Here is a 22,367-nt window from a genome sequence, read left to right as displayed (position 1 = left end):
CCAAAGACACACAGGGTTTCCCCCCTGACGCCTGTGCTCCCCCCACTGTGTTGTCTGGGTTTTTCCCTACCCGAGGGGGGGGTTGCGCAAACCCGCGTCAGCCGGTGCCTTGGGCAATAGCCCAAGAGGGGGGGGGGGGGCTGGGGCTGCCCCTGTGGGAACCAACCCCAAATTTTGCTCTCATCCCCCCCCCCACCCCACCCCCATCCCTCATTGTGAATGGGGTTTTGTGCCCCTCGGGGTGCGGCTGTGCTGGGGGGGCTCCTTGGGCCCTCCTCACTGCAGTCAGACGGCCCTTGTGCCCCCCCTTGCCCCTCCCCCCACATTCCTGGGTGTAAGGGACGTGACCAGCACCATGTCAATGTCACACTCCACCTGTGCTCAGTGTCCCATGGGGGTCACCTCCTTTATCCTTGTTGTTTGTGACAACGGGATAAAACCGTGCTGGGGGGGGGAGGGGAGGAGGGTCCCCCTGCAGGCTCCCCCCATCCCCATCGCCCCGCCAGCAGTGGGGTGACTCACTGGGTGGAGCTGGCCCCAAAATGGGGCAAAAACCACAAAAATCCACCACGCTTTCACTGGCTGTGACGCAAGTGGAGGAGGGGGGTGATTTGGGGGACCACCATGATGGGTTTGGGGGCCACTGTGGTGATTTTGGGGCCACTGTGATGATTTTGGGGCCACTGTGATGGTTTGGGGGCCACTGTGGTGATTTTGGGGCCACTGTGGTGATTTTAGGGCTGCTGTGATGGTTTGGGGGCCAGCCTGGCAGTGCTGAGGCCCATTGGTGTCGTGGTGCCCCAGGACCGGCCGGGCCGGTTGTGCTGAGCCATGGGGCCCACCCGCAGGCCGCAGTTGGGCCCAGCCCAGGGGTGCAGGCCGCACTGGGTGCCCGCAGCCCCCCCTGCCCCCCCCTTGGTCCCCCCCCCCCCCGGATCTGCTCCGACGTCAGGCTGTGACTCAGCCTCGGGATGAGGCCCCGCACCGCCCCGGCCCTTCATAAGGCAGCAGAGCCGCCGGTGGCTCCACAGCGCCCGGCACCATGGCCGCCTTCGGCCTCCTCCTCCTCCTCCTCCTCGGCACAGCTGGTGAGTTCCCCATTGCGGCCCCTGGGGCGCAGCTCAGCCCTCTTGGGCTGCCTGGGCCCCTCCTGCATGCCTGGACCCCTCCCTGTACACCTGGGCCGCCACCCCGCCATGTTCCCCGCCGGGTGTTTGGGTTCCCTTCCACGGCCATTTGTGTCCCTTCCACGGCCACTTGTGTCCCTTCCACGACTTCTTTGTGTCTGCTTGGCCACCCGGGTCCCCTTCCCACACACCTGCATCCCCTCCCAGCTTTCTGCATCCCCATCCCTGCAGAGCTGGGTCACTGTTCAGCCACTGCCGTCCCCTCTTTGGATGCTCCGGTCCCTGTTTGGTCACTTCAGTCCCTCCCTGACACTCTGTGTCCCCTCCCCACGTTCCTGAGCTCTTTCCTGGCTGCCTTACCACCACCTGTGTCCCATCCCTGCCACCCCTGTCCTGTCCCCATCACAGCCCGCCATGCTCTCCCAATATCTGGGGTGTGGATCCCCATTTGTCCCCCCACCTCAGCACCGGGACTGGGGGAGGGGAGAGTATCTGTGGGATCTGAGCTTAGTGCCTTCTGTTCCCATGTCACAGTGGCAGACCTGAAGCCCCAGAATGAGCAACTGATCCAGCAATCCCACGAGATCCAGCAGTGTGAGAATGGGGGACATGATGGAATGGGGGGAGCATGGGGAAACCCAGAAGAGGGGAGGGGGGTTGAAGGGGTGAGGAAGGCAGGGATGTGCCCAGGGATGGGGGGGGACACGAGATGGAGCAGGTGTAGGGACAGGATGTAGGTGGGAATGTGGATGGAGGGGACATGGGGACAGGGGTGGACATATATAGGGATTGCAGGGCAAGGGGGCAGCCAGGGGTGGGGACAACACGGGGGGGGGGGAACAGATGGATGTGGGGACAGGGCTGTAGGGCGCACAGAAGTCTGGGTGAGCAAGGGGACACCCGGGACCATGGAACGGGGACCCTCCTGGAATGATGTGGGACCTGCAGGGGTGGGGAAAAGACTCACCCTGCTATCTCCCCACAGTGCAGCAGGAGGAGCAGGACTTCCATCTGTCCCCCAACATCATCGCATCGGCGGGGGCTGATGACATCCCGTACCCGCGGGCGCCGTCACACGCCTCCACCTGGGGCAGCGTCCTGGATGGCTTCCCCCCTGCCTGGCCCCTGCCTGACGACCTCAGCCGTTACTGCAGCGGCCCCTCGCTGATCCCCCGTGCGCCCCGGCCCTCGCTGCCCCCTGCTGCCTTTGCCCACCTCCGCAGGCAGGTGGCTGCACTCGACAGCTTCTGGCCTCGCCTGGACAGCTGCTGCCAGCACCATGCCCCGCTGCCCTGCGCCCGGCGGGCGGTGAGTCTGGGGTCGTGTCACCAAGGGGGGGCACACAGAGCTGGGGTGTCTCCTGGGGGGGGGGGGGGGGGGGGCACGTAGGGGTGATGCAGGTATCTCTGAAGGTGACGCAGGTGTCCTGTAGAGATCCCAGATGTGTTGGGGGGTGGGGGGGTGAAGCAGGCATCTGGGAGGGGGTCAGGGGTGTGCCAGGGGTTGATACAGATGTCCAGGGGGTGATGCGTGTGCCTGGGGAGGGTCCCTGAGGGGTGACCCGAATATTTGTGGGGGTGTCCCAGGGGGTGACAATGATATTGAAGGGAACGGATGGTCCAGGAGTGTGTCCCGGGGGGGAGATAACAGAAGTGTTGTGAGAGATGGCACAAGTGTCCAGGAGGGTGACAGGTGTCCCAGGGGGGTGACACAGATAGGGAGACATTTTGATGGTGACCTGGGTGTCCCTTTGTCCCTGCAGTGGACCGATGTCCTGGACACGTTCTGCGAGGATGAATTTGGGGTGAAAACACGTCAGTTCCACTGCTGCCATCAGCACGGGGCTGCGCGACGCCGCTGCTTCGCCAAAGCCACCGTGGGCACCACTGAGATCGCTGAGATCACCGAGATCACCCTCCTGGAGCCCGTGGTCGTGCCATCCTTCCCACCCGGCGAGCCCAACGCCCGCCAACATGGAGAACATCTGTCGCCTGCGGGGGCTGCGGCCCAGCCCCAAAGGCCTCCCTGGGCCCCGGGCACGATTCCACAGCCGCCTGGAGCGTGACTTCGGCCGCTGCTGCCACAACAGCAGTCTGGAGTGCGCCCACACTGCTGTGAGTTGGAGCTGGGGGGAGCTGGAGGTGGGAGGGAGCTGTGAGGAGGACATAGAGGTGGTGACAGGAGTGGTCTAGGGGTGGCCATGTTGTCATGGAGGTGAGACAGGTGTTGGGAGGGTGATACAGAGATCATAAAGGTCCAGGGGGTGGCAAAGATGTACAGGGGGCGACATAGAGATCCGGGGGGGGGTGACATAAAGATCCAGGGGGTGACAGAGATCCAGAGGGGGTGGCATAGCGGTCCTGGAGGTGACACAGGTAGCCAGAGGGTGACGTAGGGGTCCGAGGGATGAACACAGATGTCTCAGGCGTTGATGCAGACATCCCAGAGTGTGATTTAGGTGCCTGTGGGGCACACAGCTGTCTTAAGCGGGGTGACACAAGTGTCGCTCAAGATGACCCAGGTGTCTTGGAGCATCCTCCAAGTGTTTGGGAGGATGATGACGGTATTTCCTGAGGAGTGACCTAAGTGTCCCATGAAGGTGTTTGGGGAGGACACGGGTGGCTTTAGGTGTGACCCGGGTGTCCAGGAGGTGTCCCAAAGGGATGACACAAGTGTCCCCTGGGATATCCCGGGGGGGTGAAGTGTCTGTAGGGTAATGCAGGGGTGTGGGAAGGGCCCTGCGTGTCACTGGGTGTGACACAGGTGTCCCTTGGAGGGGGGGGTGACAGAGCTGTCAGGAGGACAGAGGTGACCCAGGGAGTGACGCAGTGTCTCAGGAAGGCCCCACCTATCTCAAGAGGTGACAGAGGTGTCAGGGGGTGACGGCAGCGGCCAGGGACAGGGTGGGGACGGCCGCTGACAGCGGTGTTTGGGGCCCCGCGTGTCTTTGCAGTGGCAGAAGGGATTGGAGCGCTTCTGCCGGGAGGAGGGGGCTGTGAAGACCCGGCAGCACCGCTGCTGCAAGAGAGGGTTGGGCCAAGCCCGGAGCCGCTGCTTCGCCACCGCCGCCCCCCACCCTGCCTACGACCAAGAAGTGCACAACATCAGCCTGGCCCGGCCCGGCCCCGCCATGCTGCGCACCCTCTGCGGACCCATCCGGCTGCTCAGCAAGCGGTGGGTGCTGGGGGGGGGGGCGCCCTGAGCGCGGGATGGCAGCCCCTGGGACCCCTCCCACAATGCGTCCTTGGGAATAACAACCCCCCCCAAAACCTCTGGGTCCCTCCCCTCCATCTCCCTGGAGTCCCTGGGAATGTCACCCCTGGGACATCCCTCCATCTCCACAGCCTCTCAGAGCCCCTGGGTCCCCCCGACCTTTCCTGGGCCCCTCTCCCATCTTTCAGCTTCCCCCAAAGCCCCCAGCCCACCCCTTCATTCTCCCCTTAGGACTCCCCACCCTGGCGCCACCCCACACTCAGGCATGGGTGGGAGGCACACAGCACACATTCTTGGATCCCCTCAGACCCTGGGATAGACAGAACCCCCCCCCCCCCCCCCCCCCCCCCCCCCCATTCCTGACCCCCTCATCCCACAGACGCCCGGTGCCGGAGCTGCTGGAAGCGGTGACCACCACGTGCTGCGCGCTGCCCCAGGACGAGCGGAGCCCCTGCGCCGAGGAGCAGGTGGGTACTGGGGGGATACTGGGGGGGGGGTCCGGGGCAGGAGAACGCGTGGTCGATGATCCTGACCCCCCCCCCCCGCCAACCCATTTCCTTCTCCCATTCACCGCAGCTCTCTCAGCAAATCGATGTCCTCTGCGCTGCCTCACGCAGCTCCTGGCGCGACCCCCGTGGCTGCTGTGCGTGGCTGGGGCGCGAGAGGCTGCGGTGCTTTGAGGAGGAATACCTGGAGGGGGTGACGCTGGGAGCTGCCATTCCCCCCCCCCCCCTTCGGCCAGGAGCCTTAATATCCCGGTAATAAAGGTGCTTTGGTGTCACGCCGCTCCGCGTCCCCCCTCCTCGCAGTGTGGGTGATTTTGGGGAGGGGTGTCGGGGTGTGTTTTTGTGCGTGTGATTTTGTCTGTGTGTTTTCGGGGTGTTGCAGCTGTGTCACTGTTTGTGGATCGGGGTGGGACCTGGCTGGCACCCACGCGCGTCCGGGGTGCTCTGTGGACCGCGGGTGCTGCGTGCTGCACATGGCCTCGTGTCCCCAGGGTGCGCACAGGGCGTCCCCACGTGTGGACAACACGGGGCCTTTGCCCCTCCCCACCCGCACAGTGATCCCTTGAGCTGGATTCCCACTCGTGCTTTTATTATTCCTCGTGGGATGCTGGAGGGTTCTGAGACTGGGGGGGGGGGGGGGAAATCTCCCATTTTCCCGCAGCCCCCGCCCCCCAGTTGGTCCCCGTGTTGCGCAGCGCTCTGTGCTAAAGGCCCCCCCCCCCCCCCCACAGCCTTCCGACGGCTCCACGCGCGACTCCGACCCACGCACCCCGCGGGCGCCCCGGGGTGGGCGGGGCTACGCGGAACGTTCCTGGAAGCGGTCATGTGACCGAGCGAGGGCCATTGGCGGGCGCTGTTGCTGGGCGGGGCCAGAGCGAGGAGGCAGAAATAAGAGGGGGCGGGGCTACAAGGCTAACCGGAAGTGACGCAAATTCCATGGCAATGGGGCGCGGGGTCGCGGGTGGCTGCGTGCGAAGCGGGCCGAGCCGCACGAAGCGGGCCGAGAGGCGCACGAAGCGCGCCGGTGCCCTCCCCTCACTCACAACGGAGCCTCTGCATTAAAACAGACGTTTATTGAGGTCACCTGTCAGAAGAAGTTCCTTACCTGGAGGCCACGAGGTTGCTGGCGCTGCTGCCGGGCTCTTTGGTTGCCCCATTCCCATGTGGAGCCTGAAGCTGTGGGGCACACAGTGAGGGGGTGGGGGGCAGGAATCCCCAGTCATTCTATGGCAGCGCACAGCCGTGGGGCCGCTCAGCCCAGCTCTGAGCTCCTCTCCCTTCCCCACCCCCCCCAACCACCACCACCACTCCCTGCCCGCCCCATTTCCCCCCCTCCCCCGGGCCCCACACGGCCGTGACTTCCTCCGCTGCTTCGCGGAACGCGGCGCCGCTTCTTCGAAAAGCCGCGGGGCGGAGGAAGCTGAGCCGTATCAGCTGCCCCAGGACCGCGCCTTATCAGCACCGCGGCTTCCAGGAAGCGCAGGTGGCCGCGGCCGCTTTTTGCATGTTGCCATGGCGCAGTCGGCCCAAAACAGCCCTGAAAACCCAACGGCGGTGCTGGAAGAGCAGCCTGCGGCTGGGGGACGGAGCGATGAGATGTGCGCAGGCAACGGGTGCCCACCGGGGGGGGGAATCCCACCGTGCATGAGGGACTTCCCCACAGCCACGCTGCCCCCCTCGCTTCCTCCTTCTTCAGCTTCACAGGAATTGAAACCGAGAGGCAGCAGTTGGGGTTTCAGCCATGGCCAAAGTGCAGAGGCAGGCAGCAGCAGCAGCACAGGGCTGGGGTGCTCACAGCTGAGCCTTCAGCTCCCCATCCTGCTACAGGATAAAGTTTTATGCCACCCATTGAGAACAAGAGACATTTATTGACAAAACTAAGTGCTCCTCCAGCACCCAGGCCGGCCAGACAACAGCCCTGCCTTTAGCTTTCTCCCCACTGGGCATTGCTTGGGCTGCAGTCGGGCGGGTTCCTCACCACCTCAGCCCCGTTCTGCAGGGGTTCTCAGCCCCAACCACAGCACAGCCCAAAGCCCACGAGGAGCCCAGGGCCGGGTGCTGTGCTTGGGGTTGGCACAAGCTGCAGAGCCGAGGCACTGAGTTCTACACAGCTGCAGAACGCTTACATTCAAACATCAGCTTTGCTGTGCTCACTGCTTACAGAGTCAAAATTAAAGGGGAGAGAAGGAAGTAACCAACACCAACTTCCACAACCTCCCAACTGCCAGAAGAGCTCGGAAAAACCAAAAAGATTAAAATAAACAGCAGTCTCAGCTGCTGCCAGCAGGCAGCGAGTGCAGCAGCCACCGATCCCCACTACAACCCCTGGCACTTCTGCTCGAGCACAGAGAAAGGTTTGCTCAAAGCCACCACAGAAGGCTTTGCCACAGAAACTCCACGCAAGGGATGAAGCGCAGCACATCCATCAGCAGCTCCACCACATTCAGCCTTCGCTTCTGTGCTGTTAGCTCAGTATAGATGCACACATTCTGCAGCTGGACAGACATCTGCAGGCTCTCCGCAGCCTCCCCGCCCTGCGTGGGGTTTTACCTACTTAGAAATGCACTCCCTATTTTTAAACTGCTGGCGTGGCAGGGCGGTGAGAGCAGTCAGATCAGACGGGCCGGCTCTGCCGGGCTGCAGCCGGCTGCGGTTCCCACAGCGCCAGCTCAAACTGCAGGACTGCTCACAGGGCCGCCCGCGGCCAGAGCAAACCCTGCTGGAATGCAGGGGACAGAAATCACCCCGAGTTCCAGCACAGGCTGCACGCCTCAGCCTTGCACAGCACCGCTGCCTAAAGCCGCGACAGCAGAGCTGTGAGTTCAGGCAGCGGCGCGGCAGCTGAAGATGCCATTTCCAAAAACCCACAACCACGACTCCGAAGCATCAGCTCCGCACCAAAGCCACGAGGATCAGTCCAGGCAGGAGCTGCTGCTGCTGCTCACTGGCTCACGAAACAGATCTGTTTCCTCCGGGATAAAACTGAAGCTGTCCACTTTGCCCTTCTCTCCTCATGCTCTTGAACGAAGCAGAGTATCAGTCAACTCCTCCACTTTCTGTTCCCAAAGCAATAAATCCTCATTGGTACCCACGATCCGAGTGGAACATACCTTCTTTCTTTGGAAAGAATTGCTCAGGGGATGCCTAGATATTCTCCTGGGGTCAACACGAGTCCAGCTGCATAAATATGCCCAGGAGGAGGTGATCGGCTCGCCAGCTCCCAGCGGAGCCGGTCTGCCCTGAGCTCTGCCCCTCTGCGGCACTGCAGCTCACCGGATCATGTAGGCCAAGCTCGCCCCCAGGCCGGCCACTCCTGCAAAGGCCATCAGCACATTCCTGATGCTGCTTTCCAGGTCCTCCACTCGGAAGAAGTCGACAAAGCCCTCCTAAGAGAAAGAGGAGACAGTTATTCCTGTGCCAGCTGCCTCTTCCCACGGGAAGGAGCAACCCAGAGCGATGGGTTGGCTCCTCACCCACAGCTCCTGGAGACCCGCTGCAGACACAGCCCAACAACTGGGAGCCACACAACTGCAGGCAAACTCGGGGCACCCCAATATGTTTTGCTGTAGGGATGCCAGCACTTCTTTAGCAGGCAGGGGGGCACGTGTTTTTTGGGGTCAAAGGCACCACGTGGCACTGGCGAGGTGCTTTCAGAGAGTGGTTTGAACTGGAACAGTGATTCATCGGCACTTCGCTGACACAGGCAGCTGACACCCAGTGGGTTACGGAAATAGGAAACACCGAATCGTTCCGAAAGCCTCGTGGTGGGCAGTGACTCACCCAGCCTCCCTGGCTCATCAGCCACTCGCGTTTGGATGAGACCAAAGCGTCTGTGATGATCCCCGCCAGCGAGCTGATGCACTTCTCCTGGTTGATGCTTTTCAGGTGTTTTGCAACAAAGGCACCAAATGAGATGAGCGTGACGACTCGGCCCCAGTTTGTTACTCCATCACTGAAAACGTGAGCAGCCACCTCGCACACCGCCTGCAGGTCTTCTTCTTTTTTGATTTCCAGCTTCCGAAGCATTCCTGAAGAGAGATTCCAGCTTAGAGACGGGCTGAGCCACGCCAAGCCACCAGCGAGAGGACGCAGCCTCTGTACCTGGGGGCTGAAAGCTGTGGCAAAGCAGCTGCTGCAGGCCCTGCCACAGGATGAGCAGAGCAGGGACCCCACCTCCACCCCATGCTGCCCTCTGAGATCTCGTGAGGGCCCTGGGGGGCAGCAGGAGGCCGGGGGCAGCCTGGCAGCCCTGCGTCTGAGCAGCCACCTGGAACAGCCTGACCCACGGTGCCCCCTCATGAATAAGCAAACAAGATGAGCCTTTATGAAACTGAAAGGCACTGCTTGTTATTGCTCAAACCAAGAGGAAGCCTCCCAGAAGCCAGTTCCTCCTCTGTACACAGAGCTGCCAGCTCTGCAGAAGCCTCGGTTGCTAACAGCAGCTTGGGTCAATCTGCACACCCTGAGCTCTGCTCGTTCAGCAGCATACCCTCCAATTTAACTGAAGCAGGGCAGCCAACCCCTGGACTTTTCCAAACAGTGCAATGCAGGAAGCGAGGAACAAACTGAATCCCTTTGCATTTAGAAGAGAAACCAACCAACAAACAACAAACTGGAACATGGGAGGTGTTCACCACAAACCAGCTTGGAGGGGGGACGCCAACACTGCCCCTCTGTGCCCTGATGCACCCACCAGAGCCCAAGGAGTCGCTTCTGAGTTACACAAATCCAACCCAGAATGGTCACATCCTGCAGGTCCCCAGGGGCTGGCCTTGGAATTACATGAAACCAAGCCAAGAAGGTTGGTTCTCACTGGTCCCCTTCCCCCCCCCCCCCGCCAAGGAGTCACTTCCGAGTTACACAAAAATAGCCAAAAAGGGGTCAGTTCCTGCTGGTCCCCAAGGGCTGGGCTTGGAATTACATAAAACCAAGCCAAAACGGTTGGTTCTCACTGTTCCCTCCCCTCCCCCCCACCCCATCCTCAAAAGGAGCTGCTTCCAAGTTACACAAAAACAGCCAAAAATGGTCAGTTCCTGCTGGTCCCCAAGGATTCCGTTCTGAATGACACCAATTCAACCCAAAATGGTTGGCTCTCACCGGCCCCCAAGGACTCACTTCCAAGTTACATAAGACCAGCCCAAAATGGCCGGTTCTCCCTTCCAGCCCATTCCAGCACACCCAAACCTGCAGCCTCCCCAACCACCCCATCTGCTCAGCCCAGCCCAGGCACGGGGGCTATTTTCTGAGGGCTATTTTGGGACCGGTCAGGATCAGCACCTTAAAGCAGCCATGCTACGAGCTGAGGGCAAAGGGGGAGAGGGGGGGGCTTCTCCTACCTGAGTCTGCAGAGACCCGAGCTCACGGCACAGCCCCAAACCCCACAGCAGTGCAGCCCCAGAGCTCCCTCAGCTTTAGGAGCCTCAAAAAGCTGTAATACCGCAGCAGGAGAGCCCCAAACCCCCTCAGCGGGGCAACTCCAGAACTCCCCACTTCTTTAGAGGAACTCTGACCCCTTCATCTCAGCGAGGAGACCCCAAACTTCCTCCATTCCCCCAACACCTCCATACAGCACCACGAGGGAGCCCCAAAGCCCGCAGCAGGGCAGCCTCAAGCTCCTTTGCACGGCAACAATAGAAATCCCAAACCCCTCACACACACAGGGGAGCCCCAAACCCCCTCACACCACACCGTGGAGCTGCTCCAAAGCCCCTTCACAACATTAGAGCAGCCCCAGACCCTCCAGTACAGCACCAGGACGATCCCCCACCCCTCCACACCGCATTAAGGAGCCCCAAAACCCCTCCACGCTACACAGGGGGGACTCCCAGAGCCCTATCAGCATCGTGAGGAGCACCAGCAGCACATCAGCACGGGGACGGCCGCCCTTCAGCCCCGGGGCGCGGCGTGGCCCAGCCCAGCCCCCCCCTCCCCCAGCCCTTCCCAGCGCAAAGTCCGCTTTCGTTTTCACCCCACGGCCGTTCTGTTCCCTTCCCTCCCCCCCCCCCCCACTCCCGTTTCCCGTTTCCACGCACCCTGGAAGGCCAATTCGTGTTTCTGCATCACTCCGTCCCCGACCCTCCGCAGCGTTTCCAGCGCTTTCTCCATGACGGCTCCACCCGTCCTGCCGGGCCGCCCCGGCCCTCCCAAGAGCCCCGGAAAAAGCTTCTTAACGCCGGGCTCGGCCTCTCCGGCCGCCTCCCGGAGGTACCGGAGGATGAGCTCCAAGGAGTCCCGCCGCAGCTCGTCGGGCAGCTCGGGCGGCGTGCTGGGTAACGAATCGCCTCCTGGGCCGCGTTCGGACTCGGGCTCGCAGCCGTCCAACTCCTCCTCGGGGCTCCACAGCGCGACGGGCCGCGGCGCGGAGTCCGACGGCAGACGGCGGGCAGCGGCGGAACCAAGCGGAACGCGGGGAGTCGCTTCGGAGCCAATCGGAGCGCGGGGGGCTTCGGCGCGGCCGCCGGCGGCCCACAGCCCCGCGGAACCAATCAGAGGCCGCGGTACCTCAGCGGCGGTGGCGGCCGGAGCGGCGGCGGGGGGCGGCGGGGTTTGATCTCCTGCTGGCGAAGCGGGCACCAGGCCCGGGCCTCCACCGCCGCAGTAGAGGTTGAAGCCGATGACGGCGTTCCGCTTGACCGCAAACATGGCGCCCGATGAGCACCGGCGGCTGATGGCGCGGGAGGGCGAAGCCGGCTTCTTTTATAGCCGCGATGACGACGCGGGGGGGGAGGGGGGCGGTTCCGCTTCCGGTGCGGCCCCGCGGGAGGTGGGGGCGGGGAGGAGCGGGGAGCGGCTGCTGTGCGCCGCGGGTGTCCTGGGGGGGTGGGAAGTGGAATTTTGGGGTGAAGAAGGGCCGTTCCGCCGCTGGATGTGGGGCTGACCCCCCTGTGCCGGCTGAGGGCGGGGAACTGAGGCGGAGTGCCGTGGAAAGGGCGGCCGGAAGGAGATCTCAGCGATCCTCGGGAGGTTTGGGATGGATAACGGGGATCTTCTCCAAAGGAACGGCCGGGCGTTGGGAGGGGCTGCCCGGGGAGGCGGGGGTGCAGATCGCCGCACCTGGAGGTGCTCAGGAAAGTGGCGATGAATTCACCTGATGCACCTTTGAGGTTTTTTCCAACCTTAACGACTGCGATTCTGTGTCCACGGGGAATTGCTGTGCATTCGTCTCATTACCGGCCGGGTCCTCGTCTTCATCTGCTGCAGTCAGTGGGCACCACGCAGAGAACACAGCACCACCAGCAGCTGCCACCCGAGGCAATGGTGCCAACCCACAGCACAGGTTGGGGCCATAAGGTTCCTTCCAACCCATAGCACAGGTTGGGGCCATGAGGTTCCTTCCAGCCTACAGCACAGATTGGGGCTGTAAGGTTCCTTCCAACCCAAGCTGTTGTAGAAGTCAAGATTCTTCACCCCCAGGCCTCCAGCTCCATCTTCACCATTGTGAAAGAGCCAGGAGCAGTGGCAAGGTGCTGGAGTGGGGCAAAGCTCCTGGTGCAGTTCAACCAGCTCCACACTCAATAGGTTTTTGTGCCCAAAGATGGGCAGGATTCTGGAAATCAGACCTGTGAGGAATCATCCACTCTTAGTTGCCCCCTAAGGGTTTCCCTGCAGGAAGGGCTGTGGTGCTGTTCAGTCCAAAGGCCATTGAATGCCCAGTGTGGGTGCAGCTCTGGACCAAAGGAAAGTGACGTCAGCCTGAGGCAGCTTTGGGGGCTGGACTCTGGTTTACCTTTGGAGCGAGGGGTCGCCACCAAAACCTTGAGGAGTGGGAAAATGGGAAGCAAACGGCCCCACAAAAGGGACAAAGGAAACCCCTGAAAGCCCTGACCCTGATCAGGATGGTGGTGCGTGGGATGGAGGGAAACTCCAGCTGTGCAGATAAAATACCAGATGGGAAACCCCACAGAGCCCCTAAGACAGATCTTCCTCCTCCAGAGAGGCAGCGAGGACCTGGGGACTTGCCAATGTGAAGAACTCAAGGTGAAGGTGATTTTGGGGGGCCCGAAAGCACTGCAAACTCACGTCTCTGTCACCATCCGGAGTGTCACCACCCACTGGCAGAGGAGGAGGCTGTGAGCTCAGGGTGCAGCCCTGCCCCAGTGTTCCCAATGCCCTTTTGCCCCAGGCTGTAAAAGAACAGGGTCATGCGTGAACCCCACACACCCTTTGCCCTGCTGCCCACTCCTTCAAGCAGGACCAGGCAACACCAGGGTCTGGAAGGAGAAATCCCATTGCAGAGCCTTCCCTGTGGCCTCAAGGAATGCGTCCTTGTCGGGAAACGAATTCTTGGCACTGGGAGCAATAACAGAAGCGAGCTCAGCTCGCTCCAGCAGCTCAGGGCAGCGCCCAGCACATATTTCCCCAGCAGTGCCAAGCTCTAAAGCACAAACAAACACCCGCACATACTTGGCACCCAGCTGGAACAGCGTGTCCCTGTGCAAACAGCCGGCTCCTGCTTTGAAGTGGACTGAGGGGATGACGAAATGGCTGATTTGGGGTGGGGGAAAGGGGAGCAGGATGTCTGACGACGGGATGACGGGGCTGTGGGGAGGGTCGGCGCAATGCTTTGAACGCCAGTGACGCCAGCAGCTGGAGGAAGCAAAGTGTGACATCAGGACTGATGACGTGGGCAAGTAACGGCTGCGGGCTCAGGGCAGCACAGCCCTGGTGAGGGGACACGTCACCACGGAGCAGCTCTGTCCTCTGGAGGCACCAGGAGCCCCTGGCGCAGGGCACGGAATGGAGATTTCTTTTGAAAGAGGGGAAAACTCCTCCCCTCCTGTGCCTGCCACGAGGTCAGCTGAGACCCAGCGTGGGGCTGAGGCAGAACAGGGCCCAGGAGCCACTTCTGCCCTTCCCACTTCAAAGAAACCCCTTTGGGTTCAGGGAGCACCAAAAACACCCTTGGATACCCGGTGCTGAACACAAGACTTTTCTCCTGTTGGTTCAGCCCAATCTGTCACCCTCCTCCTTGCAATACTTACACAGGAGCAGAGGACAAAGGCGAAACACCCCTAAAAGCAAAGGCAGATTCCATCATGCGATGGACGTGCAGACAACACTGCTCTGCTGCTTCGGGGACAGAACAGACGTCACCCACAGCGCATTACGGTCGTTTTAGGGAACTTCTCTTGCTGGTTCTCATCCTGTGTTGTCACAATCGCTTCCTCCCGCTGTGCAAACATGCCTGGCATTTCCAGCAAAGCAGGGAAGACATGGTCAGAGTCACTCGCTCCCTCCCTGCCCCCAGCGGGCGCAGGCAGCAGCACAGGCGCAGCCCAAAGCCGCTTTGCATTTTTCACTGTTTTTCTCTCGTTTTTCCTCTTTTTTCTTTTTTTGAAGCACAGCACACCAGAAACGAGGACAAATGAAGATGTAAAAAATTATATATATATTTGTATATATGATTCGTATCTATTTACAATGCAGCTGGGACCAACAGCAGAGCATCCTAGCAGGCAGCGCGGGGCTGGGCGAGGAGCTGCGCGAGGCACACTGCCTGTCCCTGCCACACTCCTCAGAGCAAAGTCCATGGCTGTAGGGCCACGGCTCCTCGCCCAGGGTCACTGATGAGCCACCTGACAGCAGATGTGTTTGAGCACAGCCTCGCTCCCTGCTCAGAGCAGCAGCATGGGAGTGCAATAAAGTGCAGCTCTGTGAGCGACCCGGCCAGGATCACATGTGAGGAAAGCTGTGCGGTGCATCATCACCCACTGCCTCCCTCCTTTGTTTTCTCCTGATCCAACACAGCTCCCCAAAACCCACACGGCCTGCTTCACCTCTACAACTGGGCTCAAATCTGGCCTGGACTCAGTGCTGCCCTGGCACAAACCTCAGCCCCACTGAACGCCCCACACCTGGAGCTGCTTCAGCAGCACCAAGCGGGCACTGAGCGCGCCCCACTCTGCTGCAGCCACCACACTGACTTCATGGTTTGCTTTTTTTCAAGCCTGAAACAAAAAGGCAAGAGAAAAAAAGGACAAAAGAAAAAAAAAAAGAACCTCAAGGGGTGCATGACATTGCCAACACACGTTTGCCTCTACAATCTTCTCTTTCTCCTCCCTGGGGTGCCGCTGTCCTGCTGCTCTCACATCACACCCATCCCAACCAGCAGCCCTGTGCACGACTCCGGGCTCTGAGCAGGCAGCTCCATTCACAGCTGCAGGCATCCTTGGCAGAGGACAGAGCAGGAGGAGAGAAACTGCCTGCAAAGCCTCCAAGGCTGCTGCCTCCATTGCAGCCAGCAACTCAACCACTTCATTAACAACTCTAACACACACACCTAACCAGACTGCAGGCCACGTATCGGCTTCTGCCACTTCCCCCTCCGCGTCTTCCCCTACAGACACCCGAAGAAAACAACACGATGACACCACACAACTCCTCTCAGTGCTCCTCACTTCCCTCAGGGCGCTGCAGGGAGGGATGCAGCACTGCAGGGACTGTGAGCAGGGATGGTTGTGAGCACTGTGAGAGGTAAGGCAGCAAACCTGCTCGCAAAAAGCAAACGTGCAACCGACTCCACCAAAGGTCTGCCTGCGTGGCCTGGGCTACCAGCATCTCATGTTCTTCTTGGTTGTGGTGTGTGTTTGCTACAAATACTCGTATAACTATGTGGATTCTGGTGCTCCCAGCTCTATGGTACAGTGAAGTTCAATCCAATTAACCAAAAGAAAAGAGAAAACAGGAAAAAAAACCAGCCCGTGAGCATGGGCTACCCTGCCAGTTTGCTGGCGACGAGTGAGGATTTTCTCTGCGGGAGGTCCTGAGGTTTGGGGATGTGGTCTCCTGTCACCAGGTTCTTATCCGGCCCCGCAGTCGGCAGCTGTTTGTTCTTCATCTTCGCCTTGGCCATGTTGTAGTCACCAGAATCAAAGTATTTTTGCTGAAAGAGAAAAAAGGAGTTCAGGTTACTCTGAAGCACCCTGGGATGGCCAAGCTGCACACAACGGGCTACAACTCACACCTTTAAGAAGCTGTGACACCCAAAACTTATCACCGAAACAACACACAAGGGGAAAGTCCAAGGCAGCTGTAGGGCCTTTATTTAGCAGCTCCCACAACGCCCAGCACGGCTCAGGTGTCTCAGCCCAGCCAGCAGCCTCCATCCCCATCCCCTCTCCTTCCACTACTTGAAGGGAGCTTATAAACACACGGGAGAGCGACTTCTTACACAGGCAGGCAGTAACAGGACAAGAGGGAATGGCTTTAAGCTAAACGAGGGGAGATTTAGGTCAGACATGAAGCAGAAATTCTTCACCTAGAGGCGGTGCAGCGCTGGCACTGCTGCCCACAGAGGTGTGGGTCCCCCATGCTGGGCAGCCTGAGCTGCCCACACAGCCCACGGTAGGGGTGGAGCTGGAGGTTTCTTCCAACCCATTCTATGATTCTGTGATTCTAACAGTGGCTGTGGGGCAGACGCTGCGTCAGCAGCCTCCTCCAGACAGGCTCAGCTACAGCAGCACAGCTGGGGGACATTTGCTGATTTAGTTTATTCCAGTTTGGCAAACATGTGAGCTGTGGGTCAAAGGCAGGACGTCCTCCCCAGTGAGCACAGCCCAGCCCACAGCCCAGACAGATTCCTGCAGCTGAAACCAAAGGGCCAAATGCCTGCAGAGATGCAGCCCTGAGACACCTCCCAGCAATGCTGAGCTGTGGTGCGAAGGGCATTCCACTCCCTTGCCATGACTCTGTGCTGCTCTGCCCTGCTGACAGCAGAGCAAAGGGCAAAAGGACAAGCAGAGTTTGGACAGTGCTCTGAGAAATGCTGCTTGAACACTGGGTGGTCCTGTGTGGAGAAAGGATTTGGACTCAGTGATCCCTGGGGGTCCCTTCCACCTCAGGATATTTGGTGACACTGTAGTGCTACAAACAGATTTGAAGGCCTCACAAAGCCCAGCCCAGCCCTAAAGCCCTTTCCCGCTTGGTGTTAAATAATTAAATCCTCATTTCTGTGCTTGCTTTAGGAGCTGGTATCTAAAACACCACCAGCATTCCTGTCAGCAATGCAGCACACACAGGGACTGCTCAGGCAGCTGCACCAGGACCAGCAGTACGGGGTGGCTGAGGCATTCAGCCATGCACACAACAGCTCGAAGGGATTTCTGCATCATCCTGTGCAAAGAGAAGAGCCTTCAGCAGCAACCCAAGCAGCTGCAGAGGGCTCTTGGGGAAGGATTTAATTACTTTACCAGGGAGCACAGCCATAGGATTGGCTTTTCCTGTTGACTTCTGGCATCCCCCGTGCCCTCTGCACCAGCCCAGAACACGAGCAAAACACAGAGCAGAAACACCTGGACACTGAAGGCTGCGGGGATCTGCACATTTCTCCCCACATTTCCTTAATCCGCACGCTCAACGGGATTTTGGCTCTACAGAGAAGGGCTCAGTTGTCCCAGTGGCCACAAGCCAGCAGTGTGCCCTATGAGGGCCAGGGGGACCCTGGGTGCAACGCCCAGAGCACGGCCAGCAGGGCAGGGCGGTGCTCCTCCCCTCTGCTCTGCTGTGGGGAGGGCACAATTGGAGCTCTGGGCTCAGTGCTGGGCTCCCCAGTTCCAAGCAGGCTGGGAGGTGCTGGGAGGGTCCCATGTTGGGCACTGAACGTCACCTGATGGGGAATGGCTGAGAGCTCCAGGCTGCTCTCCTGGAGAAGACTGAGGGGGCTGTGAGCAGTATGAGAAGGGCAGGGTCAGGAGGACGGGGCAGTGCCAGGACAAGGGGGGCACAAAGCAGCCCCCATGGCTCTGTGATGCTGCGAGTGCTGACGTGGCCCCGCTGCATGGAGAGCACGGAGCCCATAAGGAGCGATAAGTACCCCTTTCTGCAGCCTCTTCATGAGGAAGTCGGAGCCGCCGGGCTTCTGGCCCAGGTTGGGGTATTTGGCCTTCAGCTTCGCCTCCTCGGCCCGCTCCGGGATGACGGTTTCCTTTTCCTGCGAATCCTGAAAGACAGCGGTGGATGTAAAAGCTTCGGACCCACGGCAGACCAAACGACCGAGGGGACCGATGTCCCTCAGCGTCCACACGCAGCCCGAAGGAGCGCACCGGGCTCTGCGGGTAACCGGCCCACACGGAGCCCCGCAACCCGAGTCCCACAAGCCTCTCCCGGAAGTCCCGCCTCCGCGCCAGCACCGCAGCCAATAAGAGGCTGGAACAACGGCGGCAGAAGCCAACCGGTGAGCGGGGCAAGGAAGAGTGGCGCGCTGCAGAGCCAACGGGAAGCGGGAGGGCCCGCCACGCTGTTCCTCACCTGTTTCTCCTGCCCGGAGTCCTCCGCGCGGGCGCCGGTACCCAACTGGGCGGCCATGGCGGAGTGTGGCGGCCTTGGGGCTCCGCGCTGCCTCCGCGCTCACTGCGCGCCGTTCGGCCCTGCGCTCTGCTCCAAAATGGCCGCCACCGCCCCCTGACGCCCCGGCTGCGTGACGGACAGGCACGTGCCCAATGGGCGCAGTGAGGAAGCCGTGGTGACGTCACGCACGACCAATGAGAGCCCGCGGGGGGCGGGGAAAAAGGCCGGGCTTGGCCACTCTGCGTGGTGCTGTCGGAACCAATGGGAAGTGAGAAAGCAAGGGAACGTGTGAGCTACTGAGCTTGATGGACAGTGAGAAGAACCAATAGGCAGAGCGGTCCGGGAGGAGGGGCGTGGTCACAGTCTGGGCGCTGGGACTGCTCTGGAAGCGGGCGCCCCCTGGTGGGCAGAAGGAGCACAGCAGAACCCGTAGCGCCCTCTACTCCCAGCGCCCCCCAGGTCCTCACCCCCACCCCACACCGTGGCAGCCCCGCAATGCTTCCAAAGCGCCGCGAGGCCCAGTGCTGGCGCTGCCCCCGCTTCTCCCACCCCCAAATCCACGCAAAATAGGAGCTGAGCCACCATGGAGGCAGAGCACAGAGGGAACTGCTGCAGGATGCAAAGGAACACGTTCACGCTGCCCAGGAGGGGAAGTGGGGTAGAAGAACAAGAAAAAAAGAAACCACAAAACAGTAATAAAAAAAACAGTGTAAACTTTTCCCTTCCTCTCTGACACAGAGACCCTCGAGCTCCCCCCAGCACTTGCAGCCACAAAGGCACCAGGTCCCAATTCCAACACAGCAGGGTGGAGGAGGAGGCTCTGCATGCAGCCCCCAAGGGGCACAGGGCCCTTCCCAGGGGAGCAGCTCCACGCGTGGACCCACAGCCCTCAGCCACCTCTCGTGGGCCCACTGTAGGATTTAGGCCCTGTTAAAGGCTGCCAGCACAGCCCAGATCACCTCTGTCCCTCTGCCCTGGGCCGCCTCCAGCTCCGCATCGGCCTCCAGCACATCCTTGGCTCTGCTCATGGCCATCTCATACTGGGTGTCCTCCAGGCTGCCCAAAGCCTTCTCCAGCACATCTGAGGTGTGGGCCAGCACCAGCAGCGCCAGCAGCCTGCGGTCCATGCGGCGCAGGTCCCCCATCCAGCGCTCCAACACGCTGTCCTGCAGCTTCCTCAGCAGGCGTTGCTTCTCAGTGGTGTCACAGACGGGGTGGGTGGTCATGTCGAAGAGCAGGAAGCTCTGCTTCCCCGTGGTGAGGATCCCCTTCTCCACCAGGCCCTTGGCGACACGCTCACGCACGTTCCGCAGCTGATACTGCAGCTTGAAGGGGTTCCAGGTCTCGCCTGGGGAGAATCACGGAACCATGGGATCACAACAGAGTTGGGGTGGAATGGATAAGTGGAATGGCTTTAAGCTAAAAGAGGGGAGGTTTAAGTCAGATGTGAGGTGGAAATTCAACCCAGAGCAGTGTGGGTGCCCCAGCCCTGGAGGTGCTCAGGGCCAAGCATCCGTGCTCACGGCAGGGGAAGGGACTGCACTGTCTGCAAGGTACTTTCCAACCCAAGCCCTTCCAGGAATCTGCTCTTTTTCCCCCCTGGACCAACCTGTGAGCAGCTCTATCCAGGTCTGCACCGTTTCCGTGGACTCAGAGGCTTTGATGTGCCGGAGGGTCTCATCCAGGAGGACATCACCAGTGGGAGCAGCCGACTTCAGCAGCACCTGTGAGAACCAACCAGAAACTGTAAGGCCCAGACGTGGGCAGACACATGAGATGTGCCACAAATGGGGCATCGGTGGGCAAACCCATGAGCCAAAGCCATCCAGCACAGCACAGCATCACGGGGAAGCAACTCTGTGGGGCACACAATAGCTGGGACTCATTAAACCACCCCCCTGAGCCCCACTGCCATCACCTTCCTGTCCAGCAGCTGCTTCTTCCTGGCTGTGAGTGGCTCCAGATGGATGCGGCCCCGCAGTGCCAGCTCGATGAGGATGCCGCCACGCAGACCAGGGGACAGGCAGTCGTTCCAGAAGGATGGGTAGCCCTGCAAGCAAGGGGACAGGCAGGGAGCTGGGGACAGGAGGGACAGGAGCTGGTTCTCCCCTGTGCTGAATGCCCAACATCCAGCCAAGAACATTTTCCTCCTCGGAGCCCCTGTCACACTGTGAGCAGTGCAAGCCAACGCCATCCAGCCCTGTAGCATCCACAGTGCTGCCCTCAGGAGCAGGCAGTGACTCCTCTCTCCTCAGCGCTGTTCAGTTCCCCACCGTGTGTTTGCACAGTGCTATAAACACTGCGTTGTTCAGCTCACGTAGCTGAGAGAACCATAAAGTCTTCAAGCTACAACAGGGGAGATTCAGGCTGGACATGAGGAAGAATTACTTTTCAGAAAGGGTGGTCAGGCATTGGAATGGATGCCAAGGGAGGTGGTGGAGTCACTGACCCTGGGGGTGTTCAAGGAAAGGCTGGATGTTGTGCTGAGGGACGTGGTTTAGTGGGAGCTGTTGGTGATAGGTGAACAGTTGGACTGGATGAGCTTTGAGGTCTTTTCCAACCTTGGTGATTCGATGATTCTATAAAGTAGAGATTTTAACTTTATTTGCTTTCTTCACTTCCTGGTGAGTAGAGACAAAGCAACTCTTTATGCTTGCACAACATGCCCCGCTTCATTCCATCACAGCAGATGCAATGGATTTGGTTTTTTTTTTAGCAGGTTAACAAATAAATTTCCCAAGGAGAAAGGGTACAGATGTCACCAAAGGTTTTGATTTGTTGGATATTCCCACCCTGAATTTTAGGGGTAAGTTGAAAGCTCATGTCAGAATCATGACAGCTTGGTGCTTACAAGAATGAAGCTGCATTGGATTTGCCTAAAATTCTCCGTTTTTTTTACCAGTCCAGCCATGAGCCCACAGGAGAGCTGGGCCACGGAGCCCAGCTGGCTGCCAGGTTTCTGCTGCCCCATGGAGGAATGTGGAAGGACAAGAAGGGGGAAAAAAAAAACCCACAAAAACCAAAGCAAGCATGTGAAAAAATCTTTTTTTTCCTTATCTATTGTGCTCACTTAATTTCCTGCTGGCCAAAGATCCCAGGAACACATTAACCACACAGAGAATGTTTAACGTAGCCCAGGGAGAATGTAAACTGCACCACACTCCCATGCTGCTCTCAAATATTTGCTCCAAGGTTCCTGCACAGCATTCTGCTCTCCTGTGCCTCCTGCTCAGCCCATGAGCCCTATTCTTACCCCGGCTCCCCAGGCAGGGCAGCCACCAGCCCACAGCTGCAGGCTGGGAGCACAAGGCGAATGGTCTGAGCTGGGCATTGTGCAGAGAAAACAACTGCAAAGCTCCCCCAGAGTAAATGCTCTGCAAACAGCAACACCACAACCGTGCACAGCCACTGTGGCTTCCCACCCCCCCCCAGGGCAGAGCTGCTGCTGGGCAGTGCTTGCATGCAACCCTCAGCTGCCCCATCGAGCCCCACAGCTCCCTCTGAGCCACTGGTGGGGGGTGTTTGGGGGTTGTTTGAGCTGGGGAGGACTCGGGGTTAGAACTCAAACAAGCTTTCAGCCGCTGGAGCATCTCTCACCTCCTTGTCCTGCAGCCCCAGGAGCAGCACCTCCTCCATCAGCGTGAGGCGGGGGGCTTTGGAGTTGTCAGAGTCATCGTCAGGCAGCTCCCTGTCTGCAGCCGCGTCCTGCTCAGGCTCAGTCCTTTTGTCCCCACGCCATCCCCGACGTGTGAGCGTCGTCATCCCCACCTGGGGATAAAGAACAGAGGTGCCGAGAGCGAGGGGTACGGCAACAGCCCGACTCGGAGCATGGCCTCAGGGAGGACAGGGACTCTCTGCCTCTCTTACCCCGGAGCTCTCAGCTCACCTGGCCCTGGGAGCGGCCGCTGCCGCGCGGTGACGTGTTGATTCAGATGACTGCACCTCCGGGAAGGAACCAGGAATCGCAGCCGCCACGGGGACGTCCTGCCCTGAGGGCTTCCGGGCTGAGAGGGCTCCAGGGCCTGGGTCGGGTTTTGCACACCTGGAGCTGCTGCCAGCCCTTGACGCTCACAGCGCTGCAGAGCCCACAGCGCCATCCCTCGCCTGCAGCAGCACCGCTCAGCACAGAGCAGCACTGCCTTTATTTGGCCCTCTTTGCTCTCACCATCCCAGATGAGGTCGGAGACAAGAACGTGAACTCCACTGACCACCCACAACAGTCCCCGTGTTTTATTAA

At 60.1% G+C, this 22,367-nt stretch overlaps 4 protein-coding genes across 5 annotated transcripts; 1 reads left to right on the top strand and 3 right to left on the bottom strand.

Annotated features, from left to right (window-relative positions):
- Nucleotides 1–959: 959 nt before the first annotated feature.
- ECM1 (extracellular matrix protein 1) lies at nt 960–5,204 on the top strand. The gene is given in 8 exon segments (XM_048929341.1): nt 960–1,088; nt 1,662–1,721; nt 2,113–2,435; nt 2,890–3,084; nt 3,086–3,241; nt 4,081–4,301; nt 4,720–4,807; nt 4,917–5,204. Coding segments are annotated over 8 exon segments (1,275 nt in total). The 5' UTR covers nt 960–1,042; the 3' UTR covers nt 5,103–5,204.
- A 1,490-nt stretch (nt 5,205–6,694) lies between these two features.
- Nucleotides 6,695–11,529, bottom strand: MCL1 (MCL1 apoptosis regulator, BCL2 family member). Its single transcript, XM_048929291.1, has 3 exons — nt 10,879–11,529; nt 8,627–8,874; nt 6,695–8,232 (listed from the first exon to the last, which is right to left on the bottom strand). The coding sequence occupies exons 1-3, from the start codon at nt 11,486–11,488 to the stop codon at nt 8,116–8,118; spliced, it is 975 nt and encodes a 324-aa protein (XP_048785248.1). The 5' UTR covers nt 11,489–11,529; the 3' UTR covers nt 6,695–8,115.
- A 2,682-nt stretch (nt 11,530–14,211) lies between these two features.
- On the bottom strand, nt 14,212–18,272 carry ENSA (endosulfine alpha). Its single transcript, XM_048929360.1, has 3 exons — nt 18,092–18,272; nt 17,658–17,783; nt 14,212–15,728 (listed from the first exon to the last, which is right to left on the bottom strand). The coding sequence occupies exons 1-3, from the start codon at nt 18,146–18,148 to the stop codon at nt 15,558–15,560; spliced, it is 354 nt and encodes a 117-aa protein (XP_048785317.1). The 5' UTR covers nt 18,149–18,272; the 3' UTR covers nt 14,212–15,557.
- A 477-nt stretch (nt 18,273–18,749) lies between these two features.
- GOLPH3L (golgi phosphoprotein 3 like) lies at nt 18,750–22,232 on the bottom strand. 2 transcript variants are annotated; one of them, XM_048929336.1, is made up of 5 exons: nt 22,017–22,232; nt 21,728–21,898; nt 20,049–20,180; nt 19,740–19,854; nt 18,750–19,478 (listed from the first exon to the last, which is right to left on the bottom strand). In XM_048929336.1, the coding sequence occupies exons 2-5, from the start codon at nt 21,890–21,892 to the stop codon at nt 19,051–19,053; spliced, it is 840 nt and encodes a 279-aa protein (XP_048785293.1). In that variant the 5' UTR covers nt 21,893–21,898; nt 22,017–22,232; the 3' UTR covers nt 18,750–19,050. The 2 variants fall into 2 exon arrangements, with proteins under 2 accessions (XP_048785293.1, XP_048785292.1); XM_048929335.1 differs by having other exon boundaries at nt 18,751–19,478; nt 21,998–22,232.
- Nucleotides 22,233–22,367: the final 135 nt, after the last annotated feature.

This window comes from Lagopus muta, chromosome 29 (genome assembly GCF_023343835.1).
Source record: "Lagopus muta isolate bLagMut1 chromosome 29, bLagMut1 primary, whole genome shotgun sequence".
Classification (NCBI taxonomy): domain Eukaryota; kingdom Metazoa; phylum Chordata; class Aves; order Galliformes; family Phasianidae; genus Lagopus; species Lagopus muta.
The sequence above is the reverse complement of the archived record's forward strand: the minus strand, read 5'-3'. Positions and strand labels throughout refer to the sequence as shown.

Bases quoted from the DNA above. Each gene is read 5' to 3' on its own strand.
- ENSA (XM_048929360.1), bottom strand. From the start codon at position 18,148: ATGGCCGCCCAGTTGGGTACCGGCGCCCGCGCGGAGGACTCCGGGCAG. The intron at 17,784-18,091 runs GTGAGGAACAGC...GCTGTCTTTCAG, and splicing joins ACTCCGGGCAGGAGAAACAG to GATTCGCAGGAAAAGGAAAC. The intron at 15,729-17,657 runs GTACTTATCGCT...TTTCTCTTTCAG, and splicing joins TGAAGAGGCTGCAGAAAGGG to CAAAAATACTTTGATTCTGG.
- GOLPH3L (XM_048929336.1), bottom strand. From the start codon at position 21,892: ATGACGACGCTCACACGTCGGGGATGGCGTGGGGACAAAAGGACTGAG. The intron at 19,855-20,048 runs GTGATGGCAGTG...TGGTTCTCACAG, and splicing joins AGCAGCTGCTGGACAGGAAG to GTGCTGCTGAAGTCGGCTGC. The intron at 19,479-19,739 runs GTTGGTCCAGGG...GATTCTCCCCAG, and splicing joins CTGGATAGAGCTGCTCACAG to GCGAGACCTGGAACCCCTTC.
- MCL1 (XM_048929291.1), bottom strand. From the start codon at position 11,488: ATGTTTGCGGTCAAGCGGAACGCCGTCATCGGCTTCAACCTCTACTGC. The intron at 8,875-10,878 runs GTGCGTGGAAAC...ATCTCTCTTCAG, and splicing joins ACACGAATTGGCCTTCCAGG to GAATGCTTCGGAAGCTGGAA. The intron at 8,233-8,626 runs GTGAGTCACTGC...TCTTTCTCTTAG, and splicing joins TGATGAGCCAGGGAGGCTGG to GAGGGCTTTGTCGACTTCTT.